Source organism: Elephas maximus, chromosome 11, assembly GCF_024166365.1.
Source record: "Elephas maximus indicus isolate mEleMax1 chromosome 11, mEleMax1 primary haplotype, whole genome shotgun sequence".
NCBI classification, from domain to species: Eukaryota; Metazoa; Chordata; class Mammalia; order Proboscidea; family Elephantidae; genus Elephas; species Elephas maximus.
The window spans coordinates 115,612,711-115,629,920 of NC_064829.1; the positions used below are offsets into that span (position 1 = coordinate 115,612,711).

Here is a 17,210-nt window from a genome sequence, read left to right on the forward strand (position 1 = left end):
TCAAGCCAAAAGAACTGATGAAAGAATTCAGGCCTTAAGTTGCATTACTGAAGGATTCCATGGGCAAAAAATTGAATGACACAGGAAGCATCAAAAGAAGATGGAAGGAATACACAGTCAACTATACCAAAAAGAATCGGTCGATGTTCAACTATTTCAGGAGGTTGCATATGATCAAGAATCAATGGTACTGAAAGAAGAAGTCCAAGCTGCACTGAAGGCACTGGCAAAAATCAAGGACTTGGCAATGGAGAGAGTATCAATTGAGATGCTTCAACAAGTGGAGGCAGTGCTGGAAGCGTTCACTTGTCTATGCCAAGAAATTTGGAAGACAGCAACCTGGCCAACTGACTGGAAGAGATTCATATCTGTGCCCTCTTCAAAGAAAGGTAATCCAATGGAATGCTGAAATTCTTGAGTATCATTAATATCACATGTAAGCAAAATTTTGCTTAAGATAATTAAAAAATGGCTGCAGCCATTACATCAACAGGGAACTACCAGAAATTCAAACTCAATTCAGAAGAGAACGTGGAACAAAGGATATCACTGCTGATATCAGATGGATCTTGGCAGAGAATACCAGAAAGATATTTGCTTTTGTTTTATTGGCTAAGCAGTGGCACTGGACTGTGTGGATCGTAACACATTATGGAAAACATTGTAAAGAATGGGAAGTCCAGAACACTTAATTGTGCGTATGTGGAGTTTGTACATAGCTCAAGAAGCAGTCTCTCAAACAGAGTAAGGGAATACTGCACAGTTTAAAATCAGGAAAAGTGTGCATCAGGGTTGTATCCTTCCAGCATACTTATTCAATCTGTTCAGCAAATAATCTCAGAATCTAGAGTATAAGAAGAAGAACGTCACATCATGATTGGAGGAAGACTCACTAACAACCTGCAATATGCAGATGGCACAATCTTGCTTGCTGAAAATGAAGACGATTTGAAACACTGATGAAGACCAAAGACCACAACCTTCAATATGGATTACAACTCAACATAAAGAAAACTAAAATTCTCACAACCAGACAACATCCTGATAAATGGAGAAGCTGAAGTTGTCAAGGATTTCATTCTTCTTAGGTCAACAATCAATGCCCGTGGAAGCAGCAGTCAAGAAATCAGACGACGTATTCCATTGAGCAAATCTGCAGCAAAAGACCTTTTTAGAGTGCTAAAAAGCAGAGATTGACACCAAACCTAAAAAAAAAAAAAAAACCAAACCCATTGCTGTCGAGTAGATTCCGACTCATAACGACCCTATAGGTCGGAGTAGAACTGCCCCATAGAGTTTCCAAGGAGCGCCTGGTGGATTTGAACCGCCGACCTTTCGGTTAGCAGCTGTAGCACTTTAACCAATACGCCACCAGGGTTTCCCAGAGATTGACACAGTGGCTGCCAAATGGGCTCAAGCGTAACAACAATTTTCAGAATGGCGCAGGACTGAGCAGTGTTTCCTTCTGTTGTACAGTAGGGTTGCTATTGGTTGGAACCAACTCAACAGCACAACAGAAAAACCAAAGATGCCACTTTGATGACTAAGGTGCACCTGACCCAAGCCATGGTATTTCCAATAGGCCCATGTGAAAGCTGGACAATGAAGACTGAAGAAGAATTGATGCATTTGTATTTTGGTGTTAGGGAAGAACACTGGATATACCATGGACTGCCAAAAGAATGTCTTGGAGGAAATGCAGCCAGAGTACTCCTTAGAAGGAAGGATGGCAAGACTTCATCTTACTTACTTTGGACATACTATCAAGGAGGACCAATCCCTAGAGAAGGACATCAAGCTTTGGTAAAATAGACAGTCAGTGAAAACGAAGAAGACCGTTAACAAGATGGATTGACATAGTGGCTGCAACAATGGGCTCAAATATAGCAATGATTTCGAGCATGGTGCAGGACTGGGCAACATTTCATTTTGTTGTACACAGGGTCACTATGAGTCAGAGCTGACTTGATGGAACCTAACAAAAACAACAAATTTCACTCATCACTCAACTACCGATCAGACTGGAGCCCTGGTGACGCAGTGGTTAAGAGCTACTGCTGCTAACCAAAAGGTCGGCAGTTCGAATCCACCAGCCGCTCTTTGGAAACCCTATGGGACGGTTCTGCTCTGTCCTAAAGGGTGGCTATGAGTCGAAATCAACTCAATGGCAATGGGTTTTTGGGTACAGACCAGCCTATACATGGCATATTTTGCCCTAGATTAATATTCTATATTTGGAACCCCAAAATTTAACCACTTCATCATGTACCTCTGTAATTATAAGCAATGCTGGGGTGAACTGGCATTCATGCATACTTTTGTGCACTTGCCCACTGTTTTCTTAAGATAACATCTTAAAAAGTTGAATCCCTGGCCTCAGCTACATATTACTAAATCTCCATTAAACAAAATGTGGCAATTCAACAGCATAACTGTTTTCCACTTCCATGCCTGTAAGAATCAATTTACATCAATTCTGTTACCCTCTGTTCCATTTCTGTTCTGACACCAGCTGCACCTGGCGCAGCCCTGACCCTAATCACCCTGAACTAGGACAGACCTCATAAGATAAACAGCACAGTTCTCCAGTCTGCCAAGTCTGCCCAAGACTTCAGATGCCAGCCAGAAGCTTGGGAGTCCCCATGACGCCCCTCCCTTCTGAACTTCTGGCTAAAAATTCAGAGGTTCCTTCTATCCTTCAGGATACCAGCTGTAAGTCCCTAGCTCATTCTCACTTTTTTTTCACACCACTACAGGGTACCTCCAAAAAATGGCCAATAGCCACCAAATTGCTGGTGAGATGCCTGGGGGCAAAGCCTGGAAAAGAAGTGCCAGGCCTCCAGACTCCTTGCAGGCCCACCACCCCAATCCACAGTAGACAGGTGACCACTTGAGGGTCTTTAAACCTTGTGCTGGGACTGCTAGCTACCTGGACAGGTGGTGTGCAAGGGGGACCTGGTTCCCCTCGCTTCTGACATGCTGGCTCTCCCTATTCCCTTTGGTTTGATAATTAGCTAGAGCCATTTAATCGCTTCGTATGCATGCGAAAGCTAGACAATAAATAAGGAAGAAGGATTGACACTTTTGAATTACGGTGTTGGCAAAGAATATTGAATATACCATGGACTGCCAAAAGAACGAACTAACCTGTCTTGGAAGAAGTACAACCAGAATGCTCCTTAGAAGCAAGGATGGTGAGACTATGTCTCACATACTTCGGACATGTTATCAGGAGGGATCAGTGCCTGGAGAAGGACATCGTGCTTGGTAAAGTACAGGGTCAGTGGAAAAGAGGAAGACCCTCAATGAGGTGGATTGACACAGTGGCTGCAACAAAATCCTGACCCAGGACTGTTCTTGCCTGCAGCTTAGCTGGCCTGTTTTTTCCAAGCAAACCTGCTAATTAACTTTTCTTTCCTGTTTGAAGAGCAGTCAATGACAAAACCTTTTTTATTCTGATGTAATAAAAAAGACTCTGGGTGTCTCCAAATTTTAATTTCAATCGATCTCATAGCTAACAATGGGTAAAAGGCCAAATTTTTCAGGAGTTTCTTTTTAAGGCTAACTCAGTAGCCATTAACTACTTCATCACCACTGAAACCTGTATTCATTAAGCAAAAATTATTTTGTCTCTGTGAATTCTCTATTCTCTGGAAACAGGCTCCTCTTGGAGAAGTGTGCCCCAATTTGTAAATTGTTTATTAAATCATAGAACAATCAAATATTATAATTCTTTTGAATACCTGATTTTATTTTTTAACAAAAGCATAAACTCTTGTGAAGTTATAAGTTCATACTGACATTCGTTTCATACTTTAAATATCAGTGTGAACTCATACTTTAAGTCTTGAGTTCTTGCCCTTCTTGAATAAAGGGAAAAAGCGTGCCTGATCTAGGGCCCAAGATATCTGACTCCCAAATCCTGGGCTGTCTACTCTGACTATACTGTTTCCCAATGAAATCCTCTTAACACAGAGAAAAAGCTTACTCCTGGGAATCTGGGGCAGAAGTAAATTACTCCATGACGGAAATTTCCTTTGAAATCTTATTTTAAAATTTTTGTTCATTTGCATTCTTCTCCACAACAAACTGTGTGACTAAATTAAACAATTTTACAGGAAAAATATCACTATTTTTTAAACTAAATCTTCCAATAAAGCTGATGCTCCATGAAGATGGAACATTCTTCTATTTCAGAGCTGAGGAGAGTGAGACTCGTGGTTACATCCAATCGTCCAAATAACCAACTTGCTACAGAGCCACAAGAACACACTATCAGGCGCGTCGTTTCTCAGACTCACAATGACTGACCCACAATCATGGTCCCCAGGGAAGGCCTAACAAGGAAAGCAAATCTATCAAATAAATGTCCAGAGTTAGTTCCAGGCACGTTCACAGAAACACAATCTCACGCATGCACAGTCAACCCCATGTAACCCAAGGTACCCAGGTCACTCTCAGTCCTACAGAGCCCGACATACAATTTCAGTTATAAAATCTTCCTCGCAAACCGAATTCCAGCCCCCCCGCAGTCGCACGGTCTCAAACACAACCTAGCCAAACCCCAATGAAAGAATGACACTCAGAATCACCTCACAGATACACCAAAACCAAAACCCACCGCCGTGGAGTCATTCTGACTCATAGCGACCCCATAAGACTGAGTAGCAGAGCCCCTTGGGTTTCAAGGCTGTAAATCTTTGCGGAAGCAGACTGCCACGTCTTTCTCCGGAGGCTGGTGGGTACCAACCGCCGACGTTTCGGTTTGCGGCGAAGCGCTTTAACCACTGCTCCATAATCATAGCTCCCCAGTAGGCCCCACAGCGTCACATTCACGTACCTCCCGCTTTACGACCCTGTCGTACGTCCAGCTCCCGCTCAAGACCCTGTGACTGTTTCCTCAGAAAACCCCACCTCCGCCGGTGCCCAGCGCGACCTCCCGCCCGCACTCTCGGCGGCTCTGAGACTCCGTTCCCTGGAGACCGTCGCGCCTGCGCACTCAGCGCGCTCGGCCGGCGCTCCCCGCATGCCCCGCGCGCTGGCCGTTAGGCCCGGGGAGCGTTGTGCTCACTTATGTTGGCTGTCGTGCCTTCGGCTCCGCTGCCTGTCACCACGTGCCGGGTTCGGGGCCCCAGGTGAGCAGTCCTGGCTGGCAACGTTAGTCCGGGCCATCGGCATGGAGGACGCTGCGGTCCCGGGGATGAGAAGGGAGGGCGGTCGTTGCGGTACGACTGGGCGACGAGAGCCCCGCGCCTGGGCCCGAGCGTTTGTGAGGACACGGTGTGACTGCGTGTGTGTCTGTGGGCGTGACGGGACCGCAGTGTGGAGTGGGATTGTGTGCCGTTGTGAGATCCGGACTGGTACTTGACGGCGTTTGTGTGACTGAACTGGACGCGGAGCCTTTGTGTGAGCTACGGTTTCTGTGAGCTACGGTGTGTGAGCTACGGTTTCTGTGAGCTACGGTGTGTGAGCTACAATCGTGTGTACACAGTGTTTAATGGGCTTCGCTTCAGTCCCCACAATGTGTCCGCACTCTCCCCATTTCCGCTTTGGGTTCCCCGTTTCCCTTCGTCCTGATTTTCTCCCCTTTCCTGCCTTCTCATCCTTGACGTGGGGTATGTGACTCTGACCCAGCATCGCAGCTGAGCCTTCTGCCCTTTGGCTACGTGGGGTCCAGCCCCAGAGAAATGGTCCTCAGTCCTCAGTCATATATCTGAGATCCAGAGAGAAGACTCCTGAGAATGTTAGTACTGCAAATGCCCCCACAGGCCGGCTTCTGGGAGGACTCCAGGCTTTCTCATACTTTCCTCTGGATATGTGTCCATGGTGGTTGATAGGGGCAGATGTGGTTGTGGGGTTGGGCCCTAATTTTAACCAGGCTAGACTGGGCTCCCAGAAAGGCCTGTTGTCTTAAGATTCCCTTCTTCCCCAAACCAAAACAACCAAACCCATTGTCACAGACTCCAACTCCTAGTGACCCTGTAGGACAGAGTAGAACTGCTGCATAGGGTTTCCAAGGCTGTAAATCTTTACAGGGGCAGACTCCCACATCTTCTGCAAAGCAGCTGGGTTCAGTCTGGCAATCTTAACTATTAGCAGCCCTACTGCTTAACTACTGTGCCACCAGGGCTCCATTCTTTCCCAGTTCTGCAGAATTCTAATAAAAGGAAAGAATTGCTGTTGCCCATTTAAAAGCCAAGGTCTAGGCTAGTGAGTATTTCCTCTTTGTTCTGTGAAATGCATTTTTATTTTTTAGGGCATGAGAAAATTTCCTTCTCCTTAAATGTCTTCCTATATGCGTGTATCGCTTTGGCAGATGGTTTTGTTCTGTGAGCTTTTTACCTTTTTGTGTGTGTGTGCGTTAGGTGAAAGTTGACACAAATCAGATTCCGATTCCATAGTTTGTACATAAAGTGTTTCACGGCCTTGGTTTCATTCCCCACAGTGTGTCAGCACTCCACCCATTTCTGCCCTGGATTCCTTGTTTCCTTTTTTCCTGATTTTCTACCCCTTTCTGCCTTCTCATCTTTGCTTTTGGGCCAGTATTGCCGTTTCAATCTCGTATAATTGGTTGTTCTAAGGAGCATGTTCCTCTCAGGTGTTATTGTTTATTTTATGGGCTTGTCTATTGTTTGGCTCCACAGTGCTCTCTGGAATGGCTTCAGTTCCAGGTCAGAAGGGTTATTTTAGGGCCATAGTCTCAGGGTCTCCTTCAGTCTCTGTTAGACCAGTAAGTCTGGTGTTTTTTGTGAATTCGATTTTTTGTTCTACATTTTTCTTCCACTCTGTCCGGGACCCTCTGTTGTGATAGCAGTGAGAGAAGTTTGTAGTGGTAGCCAGGCACCATCTAGTTCTTCTGGTCTCAGGGTCATGAAGGCTGTGGTTTCTGTGGTCCTTTAGTCCTTTAGATGAATTGCTCCCCTGAGTTTTCTTCACTCCCGTTTGCCCTGGACAGAAAGAGACCAATGGTTGTACCTTAGATGGCTGCTCACAAGCTTTCAAGACTGCAGATACTTACTCACCAAAGTAGAATGCAGAATGTTGTCTTTATGAACTCTTGTGCCAATTGACCTATGGTCCTTTGCCTTCAAGCCTAGGAACTTCATCCCACAAGGTGTTTGATCATTGTCTAAGAGGTTTCCCTGACTGTGCCCCTTGTGTGCTCTATGTGAGCTGCACCTACAGTCATGTATGTAGAAGTATCCACCGCCATACCTGTATCTGCAGTCGGGTGTGCTCCTTTACACCTCCCCACACCTTTTGACATATCTGTCTATGTATCCATGCTAAATTATTGTTCGTTAATACTATTGTTGCAGGACTGTCTGTGCTATAGTAGGTGCTGTAGTTGCCCTTTATTCTTGCGTTCCTCTCAGTGTCCTCTCTTGCCTTGATCATGTTGTGCTGACTTCTCCCATATTGTGTATTTTCTTTCCCTTTGCCAATATTAACACGTGTTTCCTATTTGGTAATTTTCCCTCCCTCCCCCTCCCATCTCCGGTAACCATGAAAGAATGTTTTTTTCTTTCTTTTTATTTTTCTGTGTGTAAACCTTTTGTTGTTACTTTAAGTAGCGATCTCATACAGTAGTTGTGCTTTTGTGATTGACTTATTTCATTCAGCATAATGTCCTCAAAATTCATCCATGTTGTGAGATGTTTCGTGGATTTGTAATTTTTTATCATTGCGTAGCATTCCATTGTGTGTACGTACCATAGTTTGTTAATCCATTCATCTGTTGATGGGCACTTAAGTTGCTTCCGTCTTTTCGCTATTGTGAATAATGCTGCATTGAACACAGGTGTGCATATGTCTATTTGTGTCACGGCTCTTATTTCTTTAGGGTATATACTTAGGAGTGGAATTGCTGAACCATATGGTATTTCTATTTCTGGCTTCCTCAGGAAGTGCCATACCATTTTCCATAGTGGTTGTACCGTTTTACACTCCCACCATGAGCTTTCCTTTTATCGCTATGTGTAAAGATCTTGGAACAGTGCTTGGTAGTTCCTCAGTACTAAATAAACATTAGCTATATTTGTTGTTATATGGTGATTCTAGGCAATTATCCACCAACCTTCTACAGATCAGGAAAATTGAAAATATCAAGTTAACTGTGCTAGTGAGAAAATGAGCCGGATACTGAAATGGTTGAGAACAGGAATTTTTAACCTGAGGTAATTTGAATCCATCTGGTGCTTCCAGAGAACCAAAAAGCCCTCAAAATTGTGCATGAAACTCATCTAAGATGCTCTACTGGTCTCATCTCGTTGGGAGCGAGGGAGAATGAAGAAAACTAAAGACACAAGGGAAAGATTAATCCAGAGGACTAATGGACCACAACTACCACAGACTCCACCAGACTGAGTCTAGTACAAGTAGATGGTGCCCAGCTACCACCACCAGCTGCTTTGACAGGGATCACAATAGAGAGTCCTGGACAGAGCTGGAGAAAAATATAGAACACAACTCTAACTCACAAAAAAAAAAGACTAGACTTAGTGGTCTGATGAGAGTCAAGAAACCCTGAGAGTATGACCCTTTACCTCCGTAACGAAGTCACGCCTAAGGTTCATTCTTCAGCCAAAGGTTAGACAGACCCATAAAACAAAATGAGACTAAAGGGGCACACCAGCCTTGGGGCAAGGACTAGAAGGCAGGAGGGGGCAGGAAAGCTGGTAATAGGGAACCCAAGGTCGAGAAGGGGAGAGTCTTGACATGTTGTGGGGTTGTTAACCAATGTCACAAAACAATATGTATACGGTTTAATGAGAAGCTAGTTTGTCCTGTAAACCTTCATCTAAAGTACAATAATTAAAAAAAAAAAAGAAAGAAACCTAAAAGAAAAAAAAAAATTTATTTTGAATCACTGGGAGGTAGACTACACCTACTGTTTGTACAATTAAGTCAAAAAAAAAAAAAAAGGAAAGAAAAATTATACATTAAACTGTTGTATTTGTTACTATGTCATTTTTATAGAGAGAAAGTCTAAAATTTCATGAGATTATCAAACATGACCCAGAAAGTTTAATATCCACCAGCCTAAAATCAAAGACTATCATGTCTGGGAATGTTCTTTGAGATGATCTTATATAAAATCAGTGTCTAACAGTAAGAAATAATTGAATCATACTCCATCCATGTGATACAGTTTCATGCCATTAATGAATATTTTGTTAGTCGTCAGAGGGAAAAAAAGAAATGTGTGATCATTGTTAAGTTGTGGTCGTAGTTTTGAACAAGAAAAAAACCAAAACCCGTTACTGTTGAGTCAGCCAAACCTCCAACCTTTTTGGTTGGCAGCTGAGTGCATTAGTAGTTCACAAACTGCTAACTGAGAAGTTAGAGGTTCAGGTCCACCCGGAGGTGCCTTGGAAGAAAGGCCTTGTGATCTACGTCTGAAAAATCAGCCACTGAAAACCCTACGGAGCACAATTCTGCCCCGACACACGTGGGGTGGCTGTAGGTTGGAATTGTCTTGACACCAACTGGTCTGCTTTAAACAAGAAGACTCAATTTTTTTTCATTATCTACAAATCCTTTTAATAAGCTAAGGATTTATAAGACACTTTGCAAAGATTATATAAAATATGAAACCTTAATTAGTTATTCAGTGGAGGAAGGCAGGGATAAAATATCTATTTTGTGTCAAATACTTTGGTATACTCTTAGAGAACTTGGCAGCTCTGCTTACCTTGATTGTGTCCACTCACAGAAGAATCTTGATAATGAAGATGTCTCATCATTTTGAAGAACATAAAGGAACTGATGGGTGCTGTGTTTTAATTTTTTGTATTGTGGTGAATATATACACAGCCAAACTATACCCATTCAACAGTTTCTGTATGTATGATTCAGTGACACTGATTACATTCTTCAAGTTCGGCAGCCATCTCGTTGTTTTCCGAATTACTGCACCACCATTAACACAAACTCGCTGCTCCCTAAGCAAAAACTCTCTTTCCCCCTCCCTCCCACCCTGATAACCACTGTTCATTTTTGGTTTCTGTATGCATTTGCTTATTTCATATGAGTGAGATCATACAGTATTTGTCCTTTTGCGCCTGGCTTATTTCGCTCCGCATAATGTTTTCAAGGTTCACACATCATGGTGTACATCAGAATTTAATATAGCTCGTTGGGCCGAGTAATGTTCTGTAGCATGCACATTTTGTTATCCATCTGTTGATGGACATTTTGGGTGTTTCCACCTTTTGGCTATTGTGAAAAGTGCTGCAGTGAACAGGTTTCTGTTTGCTTTCCTGCTTTCACTTCTGGGTGTATACCAGGGATTGGGACTGCTGGGTCATATGGTAGTTCTATGTTCAACTTTTTGAGGAACCACCAAAATGGTTTCTACAGTGGCTACATCATTTTGCATTTCCACCAGCAGCGGATGAGGGTTCCTGTTCCTCTACGACTTTGGCTTTGTATTTTTTTAATCATTGCCATCCTAATGAGGTTGAGATGGTATCACTGTGGTTTTGATTTGCACCTTCCTAATGGCTAATGATGCTGAGCATCTTTTCATGTGCTTGTTGGTGCTGTTTTTATCACACTGGTTTCTTTGCTGAACCCACTTATGTCACAGGCCTATAGACTCACAGTTCCCAGAGTTTCTTTCTATTTGTTGGTGTTGTTTATATTGATATATACGTACACTTTACAAATGTAATCATGATGTCCACTATGTTTAATTTTTGTTAAGATTATATATCTTGGGTATTGCTGTGTCTTTAAGTATTTTCTGCAACTTGGCATGTAGTGATTACTGTGCACATACATGTATATGTACACATATAAGTGTTTTTACCTTGCCAAACATAATTACATTAGTCATACTGTTTTATTACCTGCATTCTTCACTCGGCAACGCATAGTAAACATATATCCATCTTTCTCATTAAAGATCTATGTGATCATTTTTAAATGGCAGCTGGTTTTTCACTGTATGGATGCTTTATAATTTATTTAATCTATTTGCTATTAAAGAACATTTAGGTTCTTTCTAGCTTTTCCATTATGAATAATGTCTGTCAGCACACACTTACATACATTTTTGTCTCCATGTACAATTATTTTCTTTAGTTCTAAAAGTAGAATTTCTGAGTCCAAGTGTTTGAGTGTTTAAATGCTACTTGAACATATATTTAATTGTACACAGTCTGCAGTGTAATGGTTGTTGTTAGGTGCCATCAAGTCGGTTCCAACTCATAGTGATCTCTTGTACAACAGAACGAAACACTGCCCAGTCCAGCGCCATCGTCACAATCAGTGCCATGCCTGAGCGCATTGTTGCAGCCACTGTGTCAGTCCATCTCATTGAGGGTCTTCCTCCTTTTCACTGACCTTCTGCTTTACCAAGCATTATGTCCTTCTCCAGGGACTGGTCCCTCCTGGTAATATGTCTGTTTTAGTTATCTAGTGCTGCTATAACAGAAATACCACAGGTGGGTGGCTCTAACAAAGAGAAATTTATTCTCTCACACTCTAGGAGGCTAGAAGTCCAGGTTCAAGTGGTCTCTCCAGGGGAAAGCTTTCTCTTTCTCTCAGCTCTGGGGGAAGGTCTTTGTCATCAATCTTCCTGGATTGAGGAGCTTCTCAGCGCAGGGGCCCCAGGTTCAAAGGATGCACTATTTTCCTGGCCCTTGTTTCTTGGTGGTATGAGGTCCTCATGTCTGTCTGCTTGCTTCTCTCTTTTAAATCTCAAGAGACTGACTTAAGATACAACCTAATCTTGTAGATTGAGTCCTGCCTCATTAACATAACTGTCACTAATCCCATCTCATTAACATCATAGAGATAGGATTTACAATACTTAGGAAAAGCCCATCAGATGACAAAATGGTAGACAGTCATACAGTACTGGGAATAATCATGGTCTAGCCGAACTGACAGATATTTTGGGGGACACAGTTCAATCCATGACAGTTATCTAAGTTGTTCTGAGTGGTTCCCTGGAGAACCCAGCCTAAGACAGTGTCCAAAGTGTATGAGACAAAGTCTCGCCATCCTCGCTTCCAAGGAGCACTCTGGCTGTACTTTTTCCAAGACAGATTTGTTCATTCTTCTGGCAGTCCACGGTATATTCAATATTCTTACCAACACCGTAATTCAAAGGCTTCAGTTCTTCTTCAGTCTTCCCTATTGGTTGTCCAGCTTTTGCACGCGTCTGACGCAGTTGAAAATATCGTGGCTTCAGTCAGTTGCATCTTAGTCCTGACGAGGACATCTTTGTTCTTTAACACTTGTCTTTTGTAGCAGATTTGCCCAATGCAATACATTGATTTTTTGACTGCAGTTTCCATGGGTGTTGATTGAGGATCGTATTGTGGTGACTTTTGTGTTGCTGTGATGCTGGAAGCTATGCCACCAGTATTTCAAATACCTGCAAGGTCACCCATGGTGGTCAGGTTTCAGCGAAGCTTCTAGACTAAGACAGACTAGGAAGAAGGACCTAGTCTTCAGTCTACTTCTGAAAAAATTGGCCAGGGAAAACGTTATCAATAGCAGTGGGACATTGTGTGAGATAGTGCCAGAGGACGAGCCCCTCAGGTTGGAAGGCGCTCAAAATACGGCTGGGGAAGGGCTGCCTCCTCAGGTGGAGTCGGCCCTAATGACGTGGATGGAGTCAAGCTCTCGGGAGTATGGTGGTAGTATGTTCCAAATTGCTATTATGGAGCATTGACACTCTTTAAGTGAGATTTAATTTCCCTGGTGGCGCAGTGGTTAAGAGCTCAGCTGCCAAACAAAAGGTCGGCAGTTCGAATCCACCAGCTGCTCCTTGGGAATCCTGTAGGGTGGTTCTACGCTGTCCTGTAGGTCCTGTGAGTCGGAGTCGACTTGACAACAACGGGTTTGTTTTTGCTTTTGGTGAGCTGATGTGTTATGTCTGTTGTTTTGGTGAGTCATGCATGCTCAGGTTTCTTTAATTGGAACAAGAAATTCTCGGTTTCAGAGGCAAGAGCCAGAATTCAAAGAACTAGCTTTGTGGTTAGAAAAATAAGTGGCAGTTTTGATTCTTATAAACTGAATTTCTGTGAGTGATTTCACTTCTTCTAGAGTGAGTTTTCGGATCCATTACATGGATAGAATAATTACACTGCACAGTAATCCCGAAGATCAAGTTAATGTGTATAAAGTACATGCCTAGCACATGGAAGTTCTCAGTAGATGTTGTTGTTGTTGTTAGGGGCCCTCAAGTCGGTTCCAGCTTACAGGGACCCGTGTGCACAACAGAACAAAACACTGCCCAGTCCTGTGCCGCCCTCACAGTTGTTATGCGTGAGCCCATTGTTGGAGCCACTGTGTCAGGCCGTCTTGTTAAGGGTCTTCCTCTTTTTTGCTGACCCTCTCTTTTACCAAGTATAACGTCCTTCTCCAGGGACTAGTCCCTCCTGATAAAATGTCCAAAGTATGTGAGACGAAGGCTTGCCGTTCTCCCTTCTAAGGAGCATTCTGGCTGAACTTCGTCCAAGACAGATTTGTTCATTCTTCTGGCAGTCCGTGGTCTCAGTAAATAGATACGTGTTAATTGTCTAGCTACATAGGGCATGAATCCTCTCCGCTCCAGCCTAGGTTGTAAGAAACAGAAGAGAATGACAAATGAAGTCTTGTAGAAAAGCAGTGTGAGTGGTTCTGATTAGAAATAGAAAGTGATAAGTCCGGAGGATTCTGTAAACTCTCGTGGCCGGAGGTCCCCAGGACTACCAGAGCAGCAGTTTTGCAGTGGTAAAGGTTGGCAGGCTTGTCCTTGTGAATTTTTCTCTTTATGTCTGGTGAGTCCAAGCAGGTCTGCAAGGCTTTGAAAGAGATTCTGGTTTGGATGATGTGGCCCTACGTTAGCTCTGAAAGGTAGGTACGATTAGGGATGAGGTTTGTCCGTACTACCTCACGTCTCTCAGAACGTGTTTCTCTGTGGTGGGGAGGTCAGGAGAGGAAAAAGGTCATACTGACTCCAGTCATTTTGGGAGCTCTGAGGCCTACCTGATCTCATGGCTGCCTTTTCCTCCCCCTAGCTCTGGCTTCTGTGAACTCTGTGCTTCTCCAGGAAGATTAACCTCAAGGAGGACCGACCAGTTCTTGAATTTCTAAACCATGGCCCGTGTAAGTTAATGTTTCTTTCTCCTTCTGGAAATACCGTCATGTTTAAGTTGTGTGAACATTCCTTTATCCTGAAACTTCTTACCTGTCAGAGCCCCATCAAATTCAGTGGGAATGAAGCTAAACATTGCAGTGTTTATCCTCGGTGCCCATTTTTTCCAATCATTGTTCATGTATTTATTGAACAAACCATTCAGCATCTTGTATGCGCTCAGTCCTCCGCCAAGAGCCCCGTGTAACAGAAACGAAATCCCTTGAGGGAGGTGTTTAGCCAGCCCTTGTGAGTTGATGAGGGAGCATGGACCCATCTGACCACTCGTGAGAAAACTCAGGACTTTTCCAGGCTTGAGTTTTTTAATTCCTTACGACAGGATTTGCTGTTGGTTGGCCTCAGCCTGAGTATGTGGTGAGATGGCTTGCTTTGATTGTTTTGCCAGGCTTTAGGACTGGGTAGGGATATGATTAGGTCTTGCATACAGAGAGACCAGGGATCTTCTCTGGGTGTCCCCAGGGCTGTACACCAGGAGCCAGGTCTCGTTTGTAGTTGAGCAGCATGTGCTGGTCTGCGGTGGCATCGTGGCGATTCTGGATCATGCTACAACAGTGTCAGGAACGAGTGAGGGATGGACAACCGCAGGTACGATCCTCCAGTTACCTAAGTGGTAGGTGGTGGTAGACTCTCACAATTGAGGAGGACCTTAGAGATTTTCTCCCACCGAAACATCTTACGCACAGAAGCATTTTTTTTTATGTCATTAAAGAATTTACCAAAGAAAAATGCCAATGATAAAATCTGTGTCAATGATGAACTTGAAATTCTTTAATTGTATTTAGACCCTTTTCTAAGATAGAAATTTCATAGGGAAACTTTAAAAATGTTCTTTACGGGGAAAAGGGTAGGATTATTCACTTTTCGAGAATTTATAAGGGAAACGTACAGCATGTAGACAGCTTATGTATCGTATTTCATCTAATTGGAAACCTGATTTTTTTTCCTTCTTTCTCTGACATGTTTGGATAACTAAGATATGCCAGAGTGTGCAAGAGGAATACATGGCACTCGGCTTCAGGCACCCTGGTTTCCCGGCTCACTGTGTTACGGGCACTCGGCTTCAGGCACCCTGGGTTCCCAGCTCACTGTGTTACGGGCACTTGGCTTCAGGCACCCTGTGTTTCCCGGCTCACTGTGCTATGGGCACCCGGCTTCAGGCACACTGGTTTTCTGGCTCACTGTACTATGGGCACTCGGCTTCAGGCACACTGGTTTCCTAGCTCACTGTGTTACGGGCACTCGGCTTCAGGCACACTGGTTTCCCGGCTCACTGTGTTACGGGCACTGGGCTTCAGGCACGCTGGTTTCCCGGCTCACTGTGCTATGGGCACTCGGCTTCAGGCACGCTGGTTTCCCGTCTCACAGTGTTACAGGCACTCGGCTTCAGGCACACTGATTTCCTAGCTCACTGTGTTACGGGCACTCGGCTTCAGGCACACTGGTGTCCCGGCTCACTGTGTTACGGGCACTGGGCTTCAGGCACGCTGGTTTCCTGGCTCACTGTGTTACGGGCACTCGGCTTCAGGCACGCTGTGTTTCCCGGCTCACTGTGTTACGGGCACTCGGCTTCAGGCACGCTGGTTTCCCGGCTCACTGTGTTACGGGCACTGGGCTTCAGGCACGCTGGTTTCCCGGCTCACTGTGTTACGGGCACTCGGCTTCAGGCACACTAGTTTCCCGGCTCACTGTGTTACGGGCACTGGGCTTCAGGCACGCTGGTTTCCCGGCTCACTGTGCTACGGGCACTCGGCTTCAGGCACGCTGGTTTCCCGGCTCACTGTGTTACGGGCACTGGGCTTCAGGCACACTGGTTTCCTGGCTCACCGTACTATGGGCACTCGGCTTCAGGCACCCTGGTTTCCGGGCTCACTGTGTTACGGGCACTGGGCTTCAGGCACCCTGGGTTCCGGGCTCACTGTGCTATGGGCACTCGGCTTCAGGCACGCTGGTTTCCCAGCTCACTGTGTTACGGGCACTCGGCTTCAGGCACGCTGGTTTCCTAGCTCACTGTGTTACGGGCACTTGGCTTCAGGCACCCTGGTTTCCGGGCTCACTGTGTTACGGGCACTCGGCTTCAGGCACCCTGGTTTCCCAGCTCACTGTGTTATGGGCACTCGTCTTCAGGCACACTGGTTTCCTAGCTCACTGTTATGGGCGCTCGGCTTCAGTCACACTGGTTTCCTAGCTCACTGTGTTACAGGCTTCTAGCCAAGACTGTTTGTTTGTGGATGGTCCCTTTTCTTGCTGTCTCTTCCATCTATTCTCCCTCCATCTTAAAGCAGATATCCTTTAATTTCAGTTTTAATGCACAGGTTTGTCATTTCAGGGATCAGTGGTGTTCAGTGACGTTTCCATAGTCTTCTCTCGGGAGGAGTGGGCATACCTGGACTTGGAACAGAAGGACTTGTACAGAGATGTGATGTTGGAAAACTACAGCAACCTGGTCTCACTGGGTAAGTGTAGACTGTCCTGTGGAATATCACCTTTTTCCTCTGGAAAATTTAGGGCTATCTTTCAAGAAGCTAGCTATGTTTCTGTTCCCTCTTCTAAAAGAAGTGCTTTGCACTTTATTAGGTTGGAAGCCTGTTGAATAGCACGTTCATTTTCTCCACCCTTAAGTGGTCTTCAGGCCTGCCTTAATGATGATGGGGCTGAATTTGAAATCTCAGTGATTTTTGGCCTAACCAATGTCAAAGAAAACAGGTTTTACTTCTTGTTTGAACTCAGAATTTACTATAGATCTTTTGTTATTTGTTGGTACACCTATAAGGAAAATAGCTAGACTTGGGTTCTTGGTTTATCCCTCTTGCAAGAACACATATAATTTATGTAGTGGTAAGTTGGATCAACAGGATTTATTTACAGTTCAAGAGAACACAATTCTTTTTTAAAATAAATATATTCATTTTTACCTGCTTTTGGTTTGAAAGTTAAAAATCCAAGAACTTTGCATTTAACTTTGTATGACTCTCCTAAGAAATAACAGTAAATGTCTCAGGCAGCTTATTTTCCTCTCAGCAAAATAATAGTAATAATCAATAACAGTTCATAAAAA

At 44.2% G+C, this 17,210-nt stretch overlaps 1 protein-coding gene across 1 annotated transcript in view; it reads left to right on the forward strand.

Annotated features, from left to right (window-relative positions):
• Positions 1-4,922: 4,922 nt before the first annotated feature.
• LOC126086328 (uncharacterized) overlaps positions 4,923-17,210 on the forward strand; it is a 70,797-nt gene continuing 58,509 nt past the window's right edge. The window contains exons 1-4 of the mRNA XM_049902481.1: positions 4,923-5,135; positions 14,019-14,106; positions 14,615-14,740; positions 16,482-16,608. Coding sequence (XP_049758438.1) covers positions 14,657-14,740; positions 16,482-16,608 — 211 coding nt within the window. The 5' untranslated portion in view covers positions 4,923-5,135; positions 14,019-14,106; positions 14,615-14,656. The remainder of the gene's footprint in view (positions 5,136-14,018; positions 14,107-14,614; positions 14,741-16,481; positions 16,609-17,210) is intronic.